Source organism: Echinops telfairi, unplaced genomic scaffold (assembly GCF_000313985.2).
Source record: "Echinops telfairi isolate 266 unplaced genomic scaffold, ASM31398v2 ScPeMD7_70;HRSCAF=299, whole genome shotgun sequence".
Taxonomy (NCBI): domain Eukaryota; kingdom Metazoa; phylum Chordata; class Mammalia; order Afrosoricida; family Tenrecidae; genus Echinops; species Echinops telfairi.
In genome coordinates, this window is record NW_022103968.1 from 1,130,450 (window position 1) to 1,152,433 (window position 21,984).

The 21,984-nt window shown below is 52.7% G+C and overlaps 1 protein-coding gene across 1 annotated transcript in view; it reads right to left on the reverse strand.

The window, feature by feature from the left end:
- Nucleotides 1-21,984, reverse strand: part of PPP2R2D (protein phosphatase 2 regulatory subunit Bdelta) — a 28,822-nt gene that overhangs the window by 1,679 nt on the left and 5,159 nt on the right. Inside the window, exons 3-9 of the mRNA XM_045291373.1 lie at nt 8,514-8,611; nt 5,513-5,678; nt 5,121-5,233; nt 3,432-3,609; nt 1,170-1,334; nt 530-699; nt 366-457 (exon numbers count right to left, since the gene is read on the reverse strand). Coding sequence (XP_045147308.1) covers nt 366-457; nt 530-699; nt 1,170-1,334; nt 3,432-3,609; nt 5,121-5,233; nt 5,513-5,678; nt 8,514-8,611 — 982 coding nt within the window. The remainder of the gene's footprint in view (nt 1-365; nt 458-529; nt 700-1,169; nt 1,335-3,431; nt 3,610-5,120; nt 5,234-5,512; nt 5,679-8,513; nt 8,612-21,984) is intronic.

The window sequence follows — 21,984 nt, forward strand, 5'->3', positions numbered from 1 at the left end:
GTCTTGACTGGGCAGGAGCAGAGGAGGGTAAGAAGTTGCCAAGAAGCACAGAGTGCTGAAGAAACAAGTTGCCAGAGTCGAACCCCCCCCTCCCCCGCCAACGCCAGGACCAGGGCAAGGCTGCTCTCACCACTGACCCTCCTGACCAGGCCCTACTGCTTGCTGGCTCCAGACAAGTTCCTAAGAAGTCAAGTTCTTGGGCAAACAGGGAGCAGAGGACACCTGAGACCATCGTCCCAAGACCCTTGTAAACCTAAGGACAGAGCCTGTGCCCTTAGTGGGCTAGCAGAGGGCTACCTCTTCCTGGCATGCTGTCAGCGGAGCTGACCTGTGTGTGTGTGTGACGTGGGGGGAAGCGGCCTCACCTGTCATCTCCGCTCCAGCAGCACTCGAACTTGTCGAAAATGCAGTCGTTCTCATACAGGGAGCACAGCTTGCCGCGCAGGTACTCGTGGACCTGGGGGGCAGTGCACACAGGTCAGAGATGCTGCGAGGGGCCAGGATGGCAGCCCCTGGCACCTTGCCTCACCTGGTACGTCTCCACAGGCCGGCTCTCCATGTGGAGGTCCCACACCTTCACTGACAGGTAGTCCCTGGTCATCATGTACCGGCCGCTGTGACTGAAGCTCACGTCCGAGATGGACGAGATGATTTCTGAGAAGAAGGACCGGCTGCTGGGGTCTTCCGGCTCCTCAAAAACTGGAAGACACCAGGGTGGGCTCAGCTCAGCAGCCGGAGACCCTGCACCCGGCAGTGATGTGACCCACCAAGAGGACAGGACAACTTGTGGGCAATGCAAATAAGATGCAAGCTACAGTGCCTACGTCCACTGATGAGAGAGAGGACTGGTCAGCCTGCCACCCAGAGCCCTGAAGGAGCCCTCTCAGATGCCATGGTTCACAGCCCAGGTGTTCTACACACTGGGGCCAATTTCTTGTGTTGTATTTCTGAAAGCCACCTTTCTTACCTGGGAGGCTTGGGCACCTCAGGCTGTTGGGATTAAACACCGGGCTGTCACTGCTGGACCAAGGGTCATGGTGGGAGATGACCACACTGGGACATGTTCCAGTCTCGGCCCAGCACAGACGCAGAGGCCAGCAGCAGCTCCTGATTAGAACTGTACGAAGACGAGACCACCCACCCACCAGTGTTGAGCGAGGGGCACTCACGCTTGGCGTGCTGGTCGCACAGGGCGGCGGCCCGCATGTCGCACAGGCGGACGGAGCCCCTGCTGCTGCTGTAGACAAAGACGTTGCAGTGGTGCGGGTGGAACTCGGAGGCCGTGATCACCTCCGTCAGCTCCTCCATGTTGGCCGGCTTGATGTCCACAATGTCTGAGGGTCGTTAAGGCTTTGTAATGAGCGAGCGTCCAGCAGGCACCGGGCGAGGCAGACCCTAGTCCCAGGATTTGGGAGGTGAGATGTGGAGCCTGGCATCCCTAGAAGGTTCTCTTGCCCAGTCCCTGCCACACTGAGGACACATCTCCAGGAAGCCTTGGTCATGAACAGAGATGTCAAGAGTCACCTGCCCGGGGCGCCGGACGCAGATGGAACAAAGCCTGTTCGACGAGGACCTACCTCCGGACACTCACCCTGGCTACGTGTTCAGGGAAGTGAGCTTCCGCTGCCCCCATGTCCTGTCCCTCCATGACCCCACACACCAGCCTGCCCTGCTCGAGGCCGCACACAAAGCCCCCGTCCCCCACACCCACGAGAGAAGAGCTACAGATCCACAGAAGGGCGGGGCCCGATGGCGCCTCCAGCACACCTGTGGGAAGCAGACAAGCCCCAGGGAGTGAGGGAGGGGCAGGGAGAGGATGGGACAGTGCGGCTGTCCTTGACCGCAGAGGGCCGAGTACAGCCTGACAGCTTGCAGCACCGGCAGGTTCGGTGAGGACAGGGCTGTCCGCGGACAGGCTGCTCAGCCTAGTCAGATGGCCAAGCAGGGTCCCCAGGCAGCTGGTCTGAGGGGGCTGACTGCTGTCCAGCGGGGGCTGCGGAAGGACACAGATGACCACTAGAAAGAAGTTTCAGGAAAACTGCCAGCGATGTTGGTGAGATAAAGAGTAGGCGCCTTGTGCTGAAGAGTGCTGCCCATCCTGCCCGTGCACACCCCATGCTACAGGAGCGGGAAGGGCTGGGAGAACTTTGTGGGAATGCTGTTCCCGCTCACTCTACAGCCCTGCCCCGCTCCCCACGCTCCAGGAACCCCTGGAAGGCACACGACTGGAGCCCCGCAGGGATGCAGCCTGGCGTGTGGACGTGGTGAGAGGGCACGCCACCTGCAGAAGCCCAGTGACCTCACTGGAGGACGTGCTGGGAAACCCACGCTCCCGTGCCGGCAGGTTCCGTGAGTCTGGTGAATGCAGACAGAAAGAACCCCCGATGGTACATGTTCTCACAGCAATTAAGGAAAACACCCAGCTTCCCAACGGGAAAAGAAATGACAAAAGATGGCAAAAAAAGCAATTCACTAAAACAGACGCCAAGTTAACAAATAGTCTAATTCTTTAAGAATAAAAAAAGAAAAACTTTCCCCCCAGTCTCAAAAGCGGAATTTTCTTCCTGAGGTGAGATGCTCTGCTGAAGACCAGCCAACAACCTGTGTCTGCAGGCATCGACGTGTCACCTCGCTGCCAGACGAGAGCCATCAAACTACCCACAGGGGGTGCCTGGAGCCCAATTTCCCCAGGAACCAACTGGCAAGGGTGCCACTTTTGGCCCAGTTACGAGAGACGCACTCTAGCAAAGGGGCTTCTGTTGTGGGCCCCATCTGCACCACGTGCAGCGGATGGGTACCTATTTAGCAGGCCAGCGTGAAAGGGCCCCCATCGGGCTGCCAACAACGCTCTTCTCCAGGGGAGGGCTGGCAGACCTGAGGCCCAGACCCCTTCCGCTGGGGAATGCCCCCAAGTTGAGCTGAGGAGGCATAGAGGCAGAGCCAGCCACCCGAAGCAAGCAGAGACCAGAGGGACCTAGCTGGCTCCTGCAGCCGCCACCAGGGAGCTCTGACTCGGAGGGAGCCTTGTAGAGGGGCCCACCTCATCTTTCTCCTGCAGGGTGGCTGGTGGCTTCAAACAGCTGACTTCTCCATGGGAAGCCACACGCTTTAGCCACGGTGCCATGAACGCTTCTCCAAGGGCCCCAGAGACCATGCACTAATGATGTTGCCACGTTAACCACGAAACCAGTTCAAGGCCACCAACAATCAAAATGAAGGCACACGTACTTCCTCTATCCCCTCCTAAGTCACAGGAAAAACAAGCACACCAGCGATGACCTTCCCAACACACACTGGTCAAAGGGCCCGAGTGCAGCAGGCTTTCGCCCTGCAGCTCACCCCAGCCCCCCACCCCCGAATCAGGAGACCTCACCAGAGAATTCTGAGCTCGGGCACCGCCCGGCGGCCCGCTGCCGGCGGACGAAGGATACTAAAACTCCTACCTGTGATCTCTAAATGCCACAGGTTAATCCTCAGGTCATCTGCAGAAAGATACGTTTCATGGTCACTATTCACGGAAATGGAATTGATGTGATAGGTGTGAGCGTTTGCAAAGATCCGCCGAGGGCTCGCTTCCACCATCAGGTCCATGGGCTTCAATATGGGCACCTGGGAATGATGGAGACAGGGTTCAAGCCAAGGCCACAGCAGCATCCCACGAGCCCATGTACCCACAGCAGGTAGCACGGGGCACCCAACGACCAGGGGGTGGGGCTGAGGACACGGGCTATGAGGGGCTGCTGCAGCCCTGTGAGGGAAGCAGTGAGCTGGCACTCAGACCACATCCCCCAGGCCCTGGGCTGGCATCCCCACTCTACTCTGCCATCTGCCCTCCAATGGCCACCGCCCCATGCCCTCCGCTCCTCCTAGCCCCATGGCCTCAGGGGGGTCTACACATGCTTCACTGGGGTTCAAAGCCGCTCTGAAAATAGCCACCATGAGGCCCACCCCTCAAACCAAGGGAAGTGAGGAGACAGGCGTGTGCTTGCATGGGGTCTGCAGCCAACAGTCTACCTGTGCTGACTGGAAAGTCCCTTTCCCTTTCTCACTGAAGGGAGGACGCAGGCCCGGGGCGCTTGGCTGTGGCAGAATAGCAGGGATCTGCAAGCTGGGCCTGAGCACACAGCAGGCCTGGCAGCATCGGAGGGAGGATGGAGATGCAACCCAACGGGACCAGCCAGTCCCTGGCACTCCTGTGCATGTATGCCCACTGTGACACCCAGCCCCTTCTCGGTCGGCTCTGCACTGGCTCACTAAGCTCCGTTCACACACGTGAACCTCCCGAGAACCAGCCCACAGCCCTCTCCAGACACACGAGCTGCTCCTTGGGACAAGGGGCTTGGGGTGCAGGGACTGTGAACAGCACCACTGTGCTGCTCTGTGTAACTGGCCTGTGCTTGACCCCTCGCCTCATTCCATCTGATCCAAGACACCATCTGAAGGTCCCACCTTGCAACCAATGTCAACCTCAAACACTAGGCGCCCGGACTGTTTCCGAGTGAGGTAGAAGGGCTTCAAAAGGTGTGAGGGAGAATCCACAGTCTCTCTACTCTCTGACTGCACACACTCTTGGAAGCCCTTGTTCATCTGATACCACACTCGGCAGTTCCAAGGCGGGAGTGAAGACTCACACACGAAAGGGGAAGAGAATGACCAGGACTCGTGTCACATCAGTACTGACCCAGAGGGCACCAAGTCCCGTTGCCCTGGCACGGAACCAAACGCAGCCCCGCAGCCTGTGGCCAGCTCATCGGACGTGTTCTCAGTCCTGTGTGGACCTCAGTGGTGCTCTGTGCTATTCTGGACACAGACGCAGTCCAGGAAGTGGACACAGAAATAACTGGTGGGGAGCTACACCCACGTTTTCTCCACCATTGCCCTATAGCGAGGACAGAGGGTGGCGGGACTTCTGCTTTAGTGTAGAGAGAAGCCAGTTTTTTAATAAAGGTGCATAAACACAACCACTTACTAAAAAGGACTTAAGACAAATGAATTCCATGAGCCAAGCAATCGTTATCTCCCAGAACTCCCATGGAAGAACAATCACCACACAGCTGACTTAGCAGGTGCATTCTTAATTCTGGGAAGTGTGGACATCTTAAAGAAAAGGCAGTGAGTACCCGCAGTGCTGTGATTCGAAACGGATCTCGAAGGCGTCCATCTTCGTCTTTCAAGTTATAACCTTCTGCTCTTTTATCCCGTTCACTTATTTTCCACAGTTTAATAGTTTTATCTGAAAATAAAAATCACAGCATACACTTCCATCACTTGAATATTCCATCAGAAAGGCTGGCAGGTCTTATTGAATAATAAGCAAGGAATCTTTTCACATTTCACATTGTACAGAATCAAGAGGAAGAGTCTGGGAACGCTGAAATACTGCGGGTGTCCTGTTTTATTGCCTTCCCTTCAAAGTTTAAGGCAGAAAAACTCCCAGAATGGGAATTTAAAAAATAAAACCCTAAATCCAACAGACAGACAGACACATACACACACACACACAAGCTCTCACCATTTGTAGAAAGTAGAAAATGAGCTGCGTTCTGCTGCGGCAACCACTTAATTTTATTGATTTTTTCTTCAATTTCTAGACTCTTCAAATAGTCAAATTCTGGCTCGTGACTCTGAAAGGTGCTGTAAACATTGTACTCTCCTCGAGTGTGAGGGCGGCTCTTATTCTGCAAGGAGACAGGAGCAGTGTGTCCGTGAACAGCGCAGGGAAGTGAATGGCCACGCTATGGGGCCCAGTGTCGCCAGCCACTTCTGTTCTAAGTGGTGGACAGACTTGGGATCAGAGAGCCCTCCACGCACCGAGGTCAGAAGTCCATGAGTGGGGCAAGGAGAGGGAGACCACGCTGCCCCACGCCCCCACCCCCTTTCCAGAGGTTCCCTGGAGCAGGGCGGGCTTGTGTCACAGGCTCCAGTCAGGGAGCTGCTGGCACACAGCCACCGCCTGCCCTGGCCTCTGTGGCAGGCACAGAAAAGGCCGCAGACCCTGCTCTAGAACCACTGCTCGGCCCAGCAGGCCGGCCAGATTCACAGCCCTCACTCCTCACAGCAGGGAGACCAAGGCACTGGAACCCTGAGGCCAGCGAGGACACGCCTGACAACCACTGTCCCTGAGATGGTCCAACTCACAGCAGCCCTACAGGACAGAGCAGAACCCCGTGGGTTTCTGGGGCTCAGCCGCCACAGGAGCAGACAGAGTGCCTCATCTCTCTTGACGGCTGGACCTGTGGTTAGAGGCTCAGCTCTTGTAAGCCACTGTGCCACCGTAAAGGCCCCCGACACCAGTGTCACACACAGAACCACCTACAGATCAGGGCAGACAGACGCAGCTCAGCCTCTGGGAAGGCGGATGGACGAAAACCAGAGAGGGAACATGGGAGCAGAACTGGGAAGAGGGCGTCCGCAGGCAAACCCTCAACACTCCGACGTTAAGGAGTCTGGGAGGCCAAGGCTCCAGCCCGTGGAGGAAACCTTCAAGTTCGTGGGTTGGAAATGTGTCCCCATATGTTATTCCCCACGATGGCCCTCCACAATAATGCCAAATTTAAGGTGCTGGCTGCAAACACATGGTCTATTTGCCTGAAGGTTGCCTGAAGGTTGTCAGCCATCTATAGCAATCAGACCCCATTTTTTGTCCCACCCAAAGTAGGGCCCACTCTCTTCTGGTAAGGATGATGGATTGTTCCCCTGAAGGAGAGCTCAAACAAAACTAAGGTCAAGCCAACTCAGAGGACCAAGGTTAGGCTGCCATCTTGATTTTAGAGCCCTCCCATCTTGTTACATCTGTGCCTTCCTATCATGTGTGTCCCTAGCACCTGCCCTTCCTATTGCTTGTAAAGCCCTAGCTCACTGCCCTCTTGTTACGTGTATACCTCTTGTACAACCCCTTCCTGTTATGTATGTGCTTACCATGGTCTGCGTGCCTCAGATTATATAACCTCACGAGATTACGTTATTCTATCTGCTCGGGCCTGGCTTGAGGTCATGATAAGAGGTGAGCCCTGTATGCTTTACTTTGTCTGATATCTCTTTAATCTACTCCTCAATTACACAACCGCCCCTTAGACCCATTCAGTTGTAGGGAGGCTGGTTCCCCATAGAAGAACAGGACTGGGGTGTGTGTACAGTGAAGAGGGTGCTACAGGGGCCTGCACTGCCTCCCCCCACTCCTTTCTGTGTATGATGGAATAAAAGCTGGGGTGGGCTTGTGGATCTATTTTTATCCAATCCTTGGAATCTTCTAGAGGCCTGAAATAAAGTTTATGCACATTAAAAATTTTAATTTTTAAAATTAAAAATTAGACAAAAAAGGGAAAAAGAAACTAGCATTTTGCGTAATTCTTGCCCTAGAAATCAAAATCTAAAAAGAAATAACCCTTCCTATGTTGGAATATTTTGTTTTTCAATTAATGTCACCCAGAAGACTCGGTGGGCTTCTCCTCTTGACTAGACCACGTGGGACTCGAACATCCCTTGGTAAGGGTGTGGAAGGGTCTCTACCAGGGGAGTGTTGTGAGAGGGGTCTCTCTCTTCACTGTGCCCGCTCCCCTCTCCACGAAAATGCACATCGGCAAACAATCTAGTGCACAAGGAAACAAGCGTGCTCTGCAGACTCGTGCCATTAATGTGGGGACAGATGAGTGGTAGAGGTGATGGGGCTCCCCTCAGCCAGGACTGTCAAGCAGAGAAACGATGCCAAGGAGACAGGCTGGACAGGGCCAGCACTCTAAGAGCGGTCCACTACACATGGCAGAGGTTTGCCAGGATGGAGACACCCGATGCCTCAGGAGGGAGTGTTCTGAGGAGAGGGAGGGGGCCTCTCGTCTTTAGGCCGCAGACCCTCTCTCTCCGCTGGGGACAGGCTCAGCAGGACCACTTCACCATGGTTGGCCAAGAGATGCCCATGAGGCCCCTGGTGCTCTCCAGGGTCGAGCAGCACAGGGAAGGGGAGCCTTTCCCAGTTTGCCTGCTACAGCCTCCAAGTGTCACTCTATGAGCTAGTTCAACATGTGCTTGGGACACTAGCTGGGTAAGGGAAGAATCTCTTAAATACTGACAGGGGCACCTTCAAGAATGTCTGTCAGTCAAGTGAGCACCCAAGACACGTCCTCATAGGATGCTAAGGCTCAAGGGCAAATGTACCTGTGGGAATCAGTGGTTTACTAACAGCAATTATAAAAAATTAGGTCCAATTATTTCTTTCCACATTTATTTAAAACTTAAGTAATAGTCATGAGTCCTCTGGGCTGTCATGTGGAGCGCTGGTCATGTCCACTCACTTTCCGCAGGCATGGGAAGGAGGCAAGGATATTGACGCACATGCTACTCTGGCTGGCTGAGTACCTTCCCTCGGGCTCAGCTTCTGAGAGAAGCTTCTCCATGGCAGATGCCACGTAACTGAGTCTAGATGACACTCAGCACTGAGACAATCGCCCTGCTTGCTTTCTCCTAAGTCACATGATCAGGCTGATGGATGCCACCGGGCTGTGGGCTAACTCACTGACCTCTTGTTCCCGTTGGAAAATCACGACCCTGCCGCCTTTGTCTCCAGTCGCAAGAAGGTCCCCATTATAGTTGAATTCCACGGTTGAAATGATGTCGGCTGTGCACAAAACACAGAGCAAGGCATTAAGGTCAGGAACACACACCTGTCAGGGAAGTGGGATCCCAAGCAAGAGACACACAAAACTGTCTTCCGAAGGAAACCCACATCTGCAGGGCAAACGTTCAAAGGACTACCAAGCAGCCACTTTCAGGCTGTGGTGTCCAGAGCCCAGTAACACACGGGGACCTGGAGAGTCTTACAGTGTTGGACCACGACCTACTGCGTGCAGGGTCCCCCAGGGTGGGCAGGTTTCGCAGCACTAAGACCAAACAGGAAGCCAACAGGTTGTCCACCTCTGGGAGGTTAGCCACAGAACCCTCCCAGCAGTGGTGAACCCTGGTCTGGCCCAGCGCTGGACCAGGAGGCGAGCCCCGCAGGTTGAAAGGCACATTCTTCTAAGAAGAGCTGACTTTCACGGTGTGGTTGGGGCAAAGTTCCCAAAGGCCTTTTATTTACTGAGAGGCCTGCTGGCAAATGGGGTCACACACTGGGCTGCGAGCTGCAAGCTCAGCACTCCTAGACCCAGCTGTTCTGCAGGACGAAGATGAGCTTTTCCCCTTCGGGAAAAGTTGAGTCTCGGAAACCCAGAGTCAGAGGTGACTTGTTAAGAGTGAATTTGAGGTTTTGTTTCGGTTACTTGGTGATGGGGCTCAAAACAAGAGGGGTCGCTGCAAACGACCATAATAATCAGAACGTGGATGTGCGTAGTCCGAAGGAACAAAGTGGAAAGCCATGGAAATGAGATGGAATGCACGGAGACGGATATCCCAGGCCACAGTGAGCCAACACGGCTGAACCGGACAACCACATACCTATTACTATTACAGCAATGATGCACGCAACCAGACGATCATCACAGTCCTCGTTAGACATCAAGTTTCAAGACCCAGCCTAAAGTCTAGTGCTGCCAGCACAAGGATAGCATCCAAACACACAGAACACCAACGTCATGCACCAATAACAAAACGAAGAAATTAAAGGTATTTTTACCAATTCCTGAAGTCTGCATGGACCAAACATGCAGTCCACATGTACTGATTACTAGTGACTGGTATGCGAAAGCTGGAAACAAGGAAAGAGGCTCACTGGTTAAAAACACGGCCTCAGTGCTAGCAATGATGTTAAAGACAGCCCGATAGGATTGTGTCTGACCAATGAAGTATTCATTACAAATGTCCCCTCCCTCACAGTAACATAAACAACTACACACATGGGCCTCGCCTCACAGGGACAAAACGGACTCTATCTGTGGAGAAGAAACTCAGTACCCTCATCAGAACAAGGTGAGGGCCCACGGAGGGACAGATCTTCAACCGCTCACATCAAGTTCAAGTTGAAGCTGAAGAATATGAAAACAAGTGCACGAGAGCCCGAGCACAACCCTGAGCACCTCCTACCACAATCCAGAGACCATCTCAAGGGCAGATTCAATGCACTGAGCACTAATGACTGTTTTCTTGCCTGGTGTTGGAGTCAAGGTAGTGCCACCCCTCAGCAAGCCAAAATATGACATCGTATGCACCCAACCTGAACTCTGAGAACATCTCAAGAACAGATTTGACTCACTGAGCACTAAGGCGGGAAGATCGGGTGAGCTATGAGAGGACATGACGGCCATTAGACATGAAGAGAGCAAAAAGGTACTTAGAAAGATGAACAGGGAGGCCAGAAGAGACTGAATGTCAAGCAGTAACTAACATGAGGGGTGACTGCAGAAAGTGCCCTGCACAGAAGGCTGCCGCCAGAGATCAAGAATGACAATGAAATCTAACCCACTGACCTGGTGTTAGAAAGCCGAAAGGAAGAACGTGTCCAGCGTTCCTCAACCAAAATTAACTAGAGAAAAAAACTAAGTCTTCAACTGCCATACTGAAGGGTTCTTAAATATCAAAGGCTACTGAACAAAGGGGAAGCAGCAAGATGGAAGGACAGTCATTGTGCCAAAAAGAACCGGTGGACATCCAAACCATTTCAGGAGGAAGCATGTGATCAAAACCCATGTTACCGAAGGAACAAGTCTCAGCTCCGGGAAGGCACTGGCACAAACAAGACTCCGGGGGCTGACAGGATGAACACTCATGGAGACGTCCCAACAGATGGCTAAAGGGATGCAAGGCAGGAGGCCAGCGCCCACTCAGAAATGCGGACACTCCTGGAAGACAGCTCTCTGGCTAACTCACTGACGAGACCCACAAACACGCCCATTCCAGAGAAAGGTGATCAATTATCAAACAGTATCATTAATACCATATACAAATAAAATTTTGCCGAAGATAATCCAAAAACAGCTACAGCAGCATGACAGGGAGCCACCACATCCTCAGGCAGATGCAAAGGAAGACCCAGCACAAGGGCCTGCACTGCTGACCAGACGGATCTTGGCTGAAAGGAGAGAATACCAGATCCTGCATTCTCAGCCAGTATTGACTGCACAAGGACCCAACGCCGTGGATGATAACAGATTATGGGGGTCACTAAAAGGGGCAATCTTAAAGACCAAAACTGCTCAGTGACTATTGTGAACACTTAACTATGGATGAGAAATGGAACCCAGAGTGGGAACAATTTGAAGAGCCCCCCTCCCCCCGCCCCCGGGCAAAAGTGGCTTGGACCGAATGCAACTCTAAAATGTCCGCCCATCCATTCTAGTCAAATTACTGCTAACATACTAAACCAGTTCTGACTGCGTGGCAATGCCTGCTGACGACCAACACACTGAATTCTACTGCCTGAAGACCTTGATAAGATTAGGCTTTCTCTTAGCAGTTAATTTAAACATTACTAAATCAAATCATAAAAAAACACAAAAGCAACAACAACCTCCCAATCCCCGAATTTTGCTCACACAAGACTGAAATAATCCATATGGGACTCAACTGTTATTTCCACCCAAGAGGCAGACCCTCACCGCCAGAGTCAGTGCTGACTCGGTGCGCCCTCCTAGCACAAGGTACAAGTGCCCATTAGGCTCCGTGCCTGTGACTCTCCACAGGAGTGGAAAGCCCCGTCTTCCTCCTGAAGAACGGCTGGCCTTGTGGTTAGCAGTCCCACATGTAACCATCCGCCAAGAGCACTCCACAATTCATGGCACTCTAGCTACGTGAGTCACCGAATGCACTGAACTGTCTAGGAGGGCTGCTTGCCTGCCTGCCAGAGCTGGGAAACTACTGCCATCACACATGTCAACAGGCGTGAACCTGAAAGTGGATACTCTGCAGGAGCCCCGGTGGTGGTGTGCTTAGCGATCCGCGTGGCCAGCAGTTCAAAACCACCAGCAGCTCCGCGAGAAAGACTGGGCTTTCCATTCCGGTGAAGTTAGTCTGGGAAACCCACATGAGTCAACATTGACTGATGGCAGTGAGTTCAGTCTGAAGAGCCTTTAAGTGCTTTAAAATCAAAGTAAATACACAAATTAAGTGCCAACAAAATGATAAAACCAATAAAATTTAAGTGATCAGTTTAATCAGAGGGATGCTGTGGGACAAAACTACCCTAATGATATTAAGACAGGCCTGGGTCTAGCTCGGCTGGTGGGGAGGGGGGTATCTTAGAACCTCTGCTTCCTGTCTGAGGGGCTTAGCATCACTGGGCCTGATGCTATGCTACAGGGCAGACGGCGTGAGTGGCTGTGCAGTAGTGGGTCCTTGAGGTCAAACCAGCAGAAGTGGGTGGTCTCTGCCACAGCCCGTAAGAACCCACCTGCAGACTCCTTGGGTTTACTTCCCTCCCTCCCCACCTGCCAGCAAGTCTATTTTCACCCAGAGATCCCACAAGACAGAGCAGAACCACCCTGGGGGCTTCTGAGGCTGTAACTCTATGCAGGAGCAGAAAGCCTCATCTTTCTCCTGTACAGTGGCTGGGGGTTTTGAACTGCTGACCTTGTGGTTCAGGCTCATTTCCTTCCAAGCCCCATAAGAATGTCAGAAGGAAGAGAAGCTACCACAACGTTTGGACAATGGTAGATGAAAAAGGAGCGGTACGTGCCTGGGTCCAGCCTGTATGCTGAGGGAGATCCTGACCCCACAGGTTGATGACTGATGAGGCTGATTAACTGTTTTGCCCATAGGCACACACCAGTCTGGACAGTCCCCTAAAGAGAACTGAGATGCTGCAGCAGATAATCTCGCCGTGCAAACCTGTGACTCCTTTCCATGAATGTACGTACCTGCTTGCTAATGAGTATTAAAGTAAACCGAGTGATTCAAGGAGCCCTGGTAAGCCACATGGTCAGCAGTTCAAAACCACCAGCTGCTCCTTGGGGAAAAGGTGACACTTTCTAGTCCCTTCCTCTTCTTAACACCTCAGAAACCTTGTCCAACGGGGGACTGAGTTGGAATTTACATGATGCTAATGGGCTTAGGGTGCAGAGTGGCCAAAATAAACCTCTGTCCTTCTGAAAGTAAGATCACAGCTATGCAAGTACACGTAAACCAGGGGGTTTTGGCTGAGCAGCACACACCCTTTGGGACCCATGACCAAGTGCAGACAGACAGGTGCCCTCGGGCACTGGCTGGGAGATACTCTGAAAGGCAAGCCAAACGTTGTTTTGGATAACAACCCAAACACAGGCCAGCTCCGGGGCGGGGCCGCCACTGAGGGAGGCGAGCAGAAGCAAAGGGTTCACAATGAACCGCGGGCTTTTTAAAAAAAACAACACAGCCAAAGACAAAAAGCCAACACAACCTAAATACCAGCAGCTACTGCCAGGGTGACCCCACACATGGCACACCCACACACCTCATCAGGGCTTTGCCGGGGCACCATGGCTGATGGCTGGGAGGTACAGACCATGGCTTGGACCAGGCACACCTTAATCCTCAGAGACATCTTTACTTTTTAACACTTTAAAGGGCTTAAGCAGCAAATTCGCCCATGCGATCTGTTGCTTCATTTCTTGACTGCTACCTTCCCAGGCTTTGCCTGTGGATCCACGTAAAAGGAAGCCCCTGACGACGACAATCTTCTCCGTTTACCACGATGTGGCTTACGGGGTCACTGTGAGGGCTCTCATTTCTTTATGATGAGGTATAAGGCCACAGTGATCTTTATATATTGAGTATACATATCAATGTATCGACGATGAAATCTCTCCATCTGTGCCTCCAGGGAGCACTCTGGCTGTACTTCCAAGTCCATGGTACTTTTAAGTATTTTTTCCAGCACTACAATGAAACTGCATCAATCCTTTTTCGGTATACCTTATTCAGTGTCCAACTTTCACATACATGGAAAGTACCATGGCTGGGGTCAGGCACACCTTAGTCCTCAGGGTAACACCCTTGCTTTTCAGTACTCTAAAGAGGTCTCATGCAGATTTACCTAATGCAGTATGTCTTTTTATCTCGACTGCTACTTCCATGAGCATTGATTGTACATCCAAACAGGATGAAATCCTTGACAGCTTCAACCTTTTCTCCACTTGCCATGTTACCCACGGGTCCAGCTGTGAGGACTTTGGCTTTCTTTATACTGAATCATAATTCACAATGAAGGCTGCAATGGCGCATCTTTGTCAGCAAGCGCTTCTAGTCTCACTCTCGGCAGCAAGATGTGTCATCTGCACACCGCGGGTTAATAAGCCTTCCTCCAATCCTGATGCTGCACTCTTGTTCACTTCTGACTTGCTCAGCAGACAGCCTGAATAAGTGAGGCGAGAGGATACAACTGTGACACACATCTTTCCTAATTTTAAACCATGCAGTAGTCCCTTATTCTGGTCACACAACCACCTCTTGATCCATGTACAAGTTCCTCATGAGCACAATGCAGTGTTCTGTAATTCCCGTTTCTCAAGGTTATCAGTTTATTAAGGGTCACACGGTCGAATGCCTTTGCAGTCATGACATGGAGGGGCAGTAAAGGACAATGAAAGCCAGGAAGGTCCTCAATGAGATGGATGGACACTGTAGCGTTAACAATGGGCTTAGGCATCGGAACAATTCTTAGGACGGCACGTGACCGTGCTGCGCAGAGTCGCTGTCTACTCACGAGTACCCAACAACGCACCTCAGTGAGTGCACACACCCACGACAGCCCCCAGCCCTTCAGTGACAGTCGCTATTACCTGGGCTTTGCGTTGCCTTAAGTGTAATAGATATCCTACATCTTCTCTAAGGGCTGAGATTTTATGGGTGTTTATTCTGTCATTCCAGATTATCTGGGGAACAATGAAGGTATTCAAGGAAGGCATCTTTGGCGTGGGACGTTTACACATGAAGGTGGGCAGTGACAGAAAGTCCCTCTTCAGTGCACAATGGATGGCCCCCTCTCCACAGAAACCCAGGCACATCCCATTTTACTGTTTCACACAGGATCATAGTTTGTGGGTGTGCTCTGTCATCTGTGGCAGTTACATAATCTGTCAACTTGAACAAAGGGGTGGAGTCTAGCCTGTCAATCACATCATAGCCAATACTGCCTCTGTGGGGGCTTGGCCTTCTCCAGAGGATTCGGAGAATTCCTGTCTTCCTTCCAGGAGGCAGGACACACTCTCTGCTTGTCTTCCTGCTGACAAGCCACATGCAGCTATGCTGACGGAACCAGAACCCTGGAGCTGGAGGAGCCACGTGGAGATCCACGCAGGCGCTGAGATGCTTCCACCGCCACTGGATCCACCAGACTTCCCACTCACTGGCCTGTGACCTTCCATGGCATGTTACTTGAGTCTGAACAGGAATTTATGGACTGATATTGGACATATGAACTTGATCTAGACTGGGCTGCTTTCTTCATATACAATTACTCTTTGATATAAAGCTCTCTCTTACACAAGTGTCAATGAATTTGTTTCTCTAGTCAACCTAGACTAACACAGCATTCAACCCTCTGACCCTTCCCGTCCGATGGCTTTTCAGTAGGCAAATCCAACCCACCACTACCCTGTCAATTCTGACTCACAGTGGCCCTTGAAAGCAGAGCAGAACTGCCTCCCAGAATTCCTGAGGCTGTAGCTGTCATTTTTTTCCTGGGGAGTGTCTGCTGGGTTTGCAATGCTGAACTTTGGATGGGCAGCTGAGTGCTTTAAACACTGTGCCCCCGGCACCTGGTGGAGCTAAAGAGCTTTGTAACCTTTGTCTGGGCAGGGCACGGGCACGATCCAGAAGAGGCTGAAGAACTGTGTCCTGAGTCATTCCAGATCCTGACTTGTACCATGAATGTTGTCTGTGATTTCCCCAAGAGGAGCGCCATGGGGAGGGAAGAGCTCATATCAGAGTTGGTGAAAAGGCTGGGGAGGAGTGATGTCTGCCCCTCATTTTGATGAGAACTCTGCCCTGCTGTGAGGCCGGGTCCGGCCAGGGCAGGTGCTGTCCTGTTTGGAGCACTGTACAGTATGCTTCGTGGTGTGCTTCACTCCTAGGGAGCAGTGAGGCCTTGTCAGGCTTGCTGGCTGTGGCTCTTTACAAATTATGGACACCCAAGGGAGACTCTGGGGAACACATGCCGTCGCTTCCCCAAAGATGGCAGCTTTGGGATTTGGTCAATCCCTGTGCCGCTGTTCTTTTCTGTCCTACAGGGCCACTGAGTCAGACCTGACTGGACAGACACCACACTACCACAACCCTTGCTTGAGGCAAATGAGCAGTCACATTGCTCTTCAAAGAGTACAGCAATACTGTTTCTAGAATTGTAAAATAAAGGTCCCATTCCTGCATTAGAATTTTTTCACTCTGCCCAGACAGGTGGTGACTGATAAATGCCATTTTAATCGAATAGTGAATGACAACGTGTGATGTGACTAAACGAGTGAGCGTCATTTAGAGTGCAGGATGGAACCATGGCTTCCAGAGCACAGAGTGGTAGAACCTTCCTGACGCCAAGTGCACACAGCACCAACGAACATCTACCACGGGGTGTGCACGGCGTTAACCAACACCTCCCCTTTCTCACGACAGACCTGTGTGAGGCCACATTTTCTTCACATTACAGAAAACCCCAACGCATCCGACGGATTAAATGCAGAAAGAACCTAGTCTTCTATTAAAGTCAAAAGTGTTCGCAAAGTGTAGTAAAACACCTCTTCTCATTAATGTGCTGGAAAAGAGGAGTTTTATTAAGAATAGAAAGGGCCTGGCACCCAAAGGCTTTGAGAACCAACATATAGAGCAGGGGCCCTCAAACTCTGGCTCTTTTAGTATGTACGTGTGACTCTGAAGTAAAACCAAAATTTTAAAAAGGCTATTAATCAGATAATGGTCATTCTATTTGTAAAAATATATTTATGGCTCTTGAATAATTTTTAAATTCCCATGGGGGACAGGATCGGCTCTTCTGTCTCAAGTTTGCCGATCCCTCGTCTATAGCAAAAGCTAGCAAACTGCAACTCTACGGCAAACCTGGCCCTCGGCCTAGTTTTATAAATAAAGCTTTACTGGAACAGGGCCGCATCACTGGCTCCAGGCCGTCTGTGGCTGTTTTCCTGCTGAGAGCAGAATGCGTGTGAGCAGGTAGAACAGGGAGCACCCAGGTCGCTGTCCTGTGTGCCCAAAGCAACTGACCGCCATCCGGTCCAGCTGGACATCTGTCTCCACTCTACCCCTCAGCCGTTCTCAAAGGCTGGGGCTTTTCTGACAGGAAGGACTGACGTGACTCTTCTGCTTTCTGTTGACCTGGCACCAGGGCTCCCAGTGTCCTCCAGCCCTCCCGAGTTCCACCCACCAGGCCAACACAGTGACCCCCCCCACCCTACCTTTCTCCTGCCTCCCGCCCCTCTCTGCCCCCTTGGGAAGCCCCTCCCTGCAGCACCATGAAGGCCGTGCTGCAGCTGTGTGTCACACAGAGGGCTGCCCAAGGGCAGGGACTTTCTGTCTCCAGCTTTTCCTCAAGCCATTTTTGGGAATTTTCTAGAATTCTTAATAATCCTTAAACGGGCTCCCTGGGGCGACAGAGAGCAAGTGACTCTTCTGCCCACCCACCAAAGCCTTCCAGCCGCCCCTTGTCGGGAACCTCCACAACCACTTCTCCCCGTCTGGTACAGATGAGGAGCGGAGGGCCCAACATGCCACAAGCTGACACAAAGCTGCCAAGAAGGTTGAACTGAATTTGCACCCAAATCTGACCTGACATCACCAGCCTCTCACTGCAACCACTGGGTCTTCCCCTGTGACTTTCCACAGGGCCACCAACTGCTCTAAGGCAGAGAAGCTGCCTGCTCCCACAGTCTGAGAACCTCAGAAACCACGCTATCCTACAGGGCGGCCAGTTGGAGCTGCGCTGCTTGTTTCCGGGCTGAGAAGACCTTGGAAGAAAGGCCGGGGACCAGCTACTGAGTCAGCCAGTGACAACTCTACTGGTGACCAACATCGGAGCTGGCGCTCTGGCTGCTATTCCCGACAGATCCAGGGGAAGGAAGGGACTGTGGGGAAGCAGAACAAGGACCAGTTTCCCGAGTTTAAATAAAGCTAAAGCCAGCTCCAAACATCTCAGACACCCGAGAGGTGATGAGCAGTTGTACCTGACATTGAACAAGCATGTCACAGGTCACAGAGCACTGTCCTCCACGTCTGGCTGTCACCAGGCACCTCAGGACCCTGCCATCAAGCAACATCACAGGGCAGAGAAGTTCCCAAGACAAAAAATAAACCCCACCACCAAAACCAGTCGATCTGAACCATGGTCACCCCACTTAGGACCTAAGAGTCCCTCCTCCTCACCACAGGAAGGCGTTCTCTGCCAAGCTAACACCCAACAGTAAGTGGGATGCATTCTGAGCCTCCACGTCACTACAGGGTGTGAATCAAGTTTGCCCCATTTGCTCCCTCGGGAGGATGTGGGGAGATGGTCTGCTGAAGGGCACAATCCATCCCACCTCAGAGCCACGCTGCTCTCAGGGTCCCAATGGAACTCATCCAAGGTCCCTGCCTCACGTGGCAGAGGCCATGGCACAGAGCAGAGGGGCTGCACCTGAGACCGTGAGGTAGAGGGGCAGGTGGGCTTCCTGGGTCATGGAGTCAGAAGCCAAGAGGTCATGTATGTGCCCGTGAGGCTGAGGAGCAGAGAGACATGGCTGCTGGCTGAGACCAATGACTGCAGCCTTACTGTTCACGGTCCTGACTGGTGCTAATGTGTGCGGTCTGTGTGCACACTGTAAGGCATCACCCAAACTGGAAGAGCAGCAGAGGGCCGTGGGAGGGGCAGTGGGTAGAGGCCTGCCTGTGGCCTTGGGCTGGCATGGAGTTGGATTTGCATTCTCCCTTGGATGTGCCCCCCATGCCACTGCCTCAGAAACGTGACCTGACCCAACTAAGGCGAGCCCAGCTCCTTAAACACGCATCCCGGCGCCACCGCTGTGGTGTGGAATACACTAGTGGCCAAGCTCTGAAGAAGGCAGCTCCTGCCAAGGTCACCACCACGACTCTCTAGGAGGGTGCTTCCCCACGACACAAGCATAAACAGGAACTCTACAAAAGGGTGTCGCTATTGGATAAGAAATAGTTCAAAGGCCATGTCAACCCACTAAGGCATTAAACAAACCAACAAATCAATGATAAAACTGGTTGTACAATTTTCTATATCCAGAAGAAATCCAATACGCCACTCTGCAATGTTCCCGGGAGTTTTGCATTCACCAGTAACGCATTTCACAGATTTGAACAACCAGTTTCCACCTTTCAGTCTGCTGACATCTTATCTTCTGTTCAGTGATGCTCTACTTGGTCCTGTGCGGTCACTTTGAGTGGGAGGCACTCAGTGGCAACAGGTTTTTTGGTTTTCGCAGATCCAAGTTTGAGTTAAGGTGAAAAAGCTTTAGCTTGGTTCGGTGTTATTTCTTTAGGAAAGGCTCAATGTCTAGTTCAAAGCAACAGACGGGTTAAGAAGCTGATTAAGACCATCAAATAGTGCAGACACAACTACAAACACCAGGATGAAAGCGATCAGCTGCCATGAAGTGAGAACTGTATGCAGCCAGGTGACACCCAGCATCACCACCCCCTCCCTCCAGCAGCCCAGCCCTGCCACGGCAGAAGTCCCACGGCTTCAGCCGTGATGTCCAAGTGTCTGACATCTGTTTTTCAAAAGCTGAGAGCTGCTCAGAAGGAACTGTCCCATTGTTAACCCTGTGCCATGAGGGGCACCTACAAGGTGCTGGGGGGAGAGCCAGGGGACAGACACCCAGGCCTGCTGCCTACTGGACAGACAGCTGAAGGATGAACAGTGGTGAAACACCTGCACGTCCACCTGGGGGCGCTCCCACAGGGCAGGCCTGGGTGAGAATGGCTGAGTTTTCCCCACTCAAGAGTACACGCGTCTTTCCTTGCTTGCTTAGCGGCCCCCTGGCTTGACACTCTCCTTTCATGCTCATCTGAGCACAGTGGTTCCAAGTCTCCCCGTCCAGGTGCGAACTCACCAGCTTGCCAAAGGAGGAGGCTGAGTCACTAGTGACCGCCACACTTCTCTGGTTGCCAGTAGGACCCAAGGCTGCACCCACAGCTGGCTCATCCCATTACTGTTCCAGGGTCACCACACTGACCAGGAGCATGCTCAATGCCAGCCCCCATCCAGGGGTGTGAGATTCGAGGTCAGTATGCCATTCAGTCAATAACCTTGTGCCATCCCTCAAACCCCACCCCTAAACAGAGGAGCAGCCTGGGTCCCATCCCTAGGGAATACGGGTGGGCAATCAGTCTAACATGGGGTCAAGGTCAGCCTCCAAGGGAGATGCTGTCCTGAAGCCACCCCAGAGGCACATTCCAGTAGCCCGAACCCTCCCTAGCTAGCTCCTCTGAACTCTCTTACCCACATTTGTTCTTCAAGGTGGAGTTTGGGGCAAAAATTCTTCTGCAAAGCACTCCGTCAGCTTCTTCATACCGCTGCTTGAAATGCACTGGCTGGAAAAGCGGGCACCTTCCTGAGTTATAGTCGACCTGGATGCTGATAGAGCAACTCCAACTCACCAAACCATGACCATGGGACAAGACAGAACTGGTGACATAACAGGTGACTAATCCCGGGGAAGTTCCAGCACACACCACAGAATGCAGAGCATCGTCTCAAAGGTACAGCAATTCAACTACCAAACATCTGACTCAAACGTATACTCAAAACGGCTGCAGATCTCCAAAATTGTCAGTTTAGCTACCAGATCCATCTGTGGTAGTTTAAGACAAAAAATAACATCTCCAAGGTATGAAACCCCACTTTCACATCATTTTCACAAGAGTGAAATTTCAATTCACTAAGTGTGACAGTAAGAACTTCTGGACTAGGGCAACCAGGTCAGGCAGCCCGATACCCCTGCCTGCCAGTTCTTGCCCGGCAGCAATCACCATCTCACCCCAAAGGGTCTGCCAATAATGGGGTGGGCACAATCCCAAGGCAACAGAAGCTTGTTTCAAACGGACACAGAAGAAACAGAAACAACAAATCACTCAGATAATAAAGCCTGTCAGTTCCCTGGGCACTGCCTGCCTCTGGGCCTCACACCAGAGGCTCAGCCACAGCAGGCTTGGGGAAGTCTGCTAGGGGGGCTTCTCGGGGTAAAGAAGGGGAACGTAAGGGCATCCCAGGGGCACACAGCTGAGCTGATTCACAGTGAGGGGGGGTCCGGAGGCCCTGCTCCAATGGTTTTCCACAGAAGCAGGGCACCGCTTGCTCTCCCTGGGAGCTGGCAGGTTCCTCCTGCTGAAAGGTCAGCGACCCTGTGCTTCGGCCACAGCACCAGCATGGTCACCCACCCACTGGCCTCCAAGTGCAGTAGGATGGCTGACAAGCTGATGCTGGAAACTTCTCTGCGAAGCACCTCCACCATTGGGCCTAAGAAGGGGAAGACCTATTTCTTTAAGATGACATGTAGCTTCAAGAGGAGCTAAGTGAGTGAAGCAGGGGCCAGCCTCCAACCGCCCCTTCCCCACCCACCCCCCAAGCTCTAAGGCTGGGCCTCTTACATACCCGCCCGAGCGCTCAAGACTAACACCTGGAGCAGAGACTGAACCACACAGATTCAAGCTTTTAGGAGCCCAGAAAGCAGTCCTAAAAGCCCACTAAGACCATCTCCCTCCAGGTAAGCTCAGCGCTGGGCTCCAGACCTGTGCCCCTTCCCCCACCACTGCTGTGACTCATGACCCCACACGGCGGGCAGAAGTGCTCCCGGGCGTGTGCGACACTGGACCTCCTCGCAGGGGGAGGGAACCTCGTCTCCCTTCCCCCGAGCGGCAGGTGGGTCCGAACTGCTCACCACGCGGTTGTCAGCCCAGCGCATAACACGCCGCGGCACCAGGGCTCCTGGGCCGCAGGCACGGTCACCCCGGTTTTGTGTCTCGAATCCCCAGCTCCTGCGGTCCCGCCACGAGCAGCAGGCGGCGGCCGCCGCTTCGTGAGGACCCCCCGCTGGGCCGGGCTCCACCTCGCCGGCCGCGACCTTGGCGACTTACGTA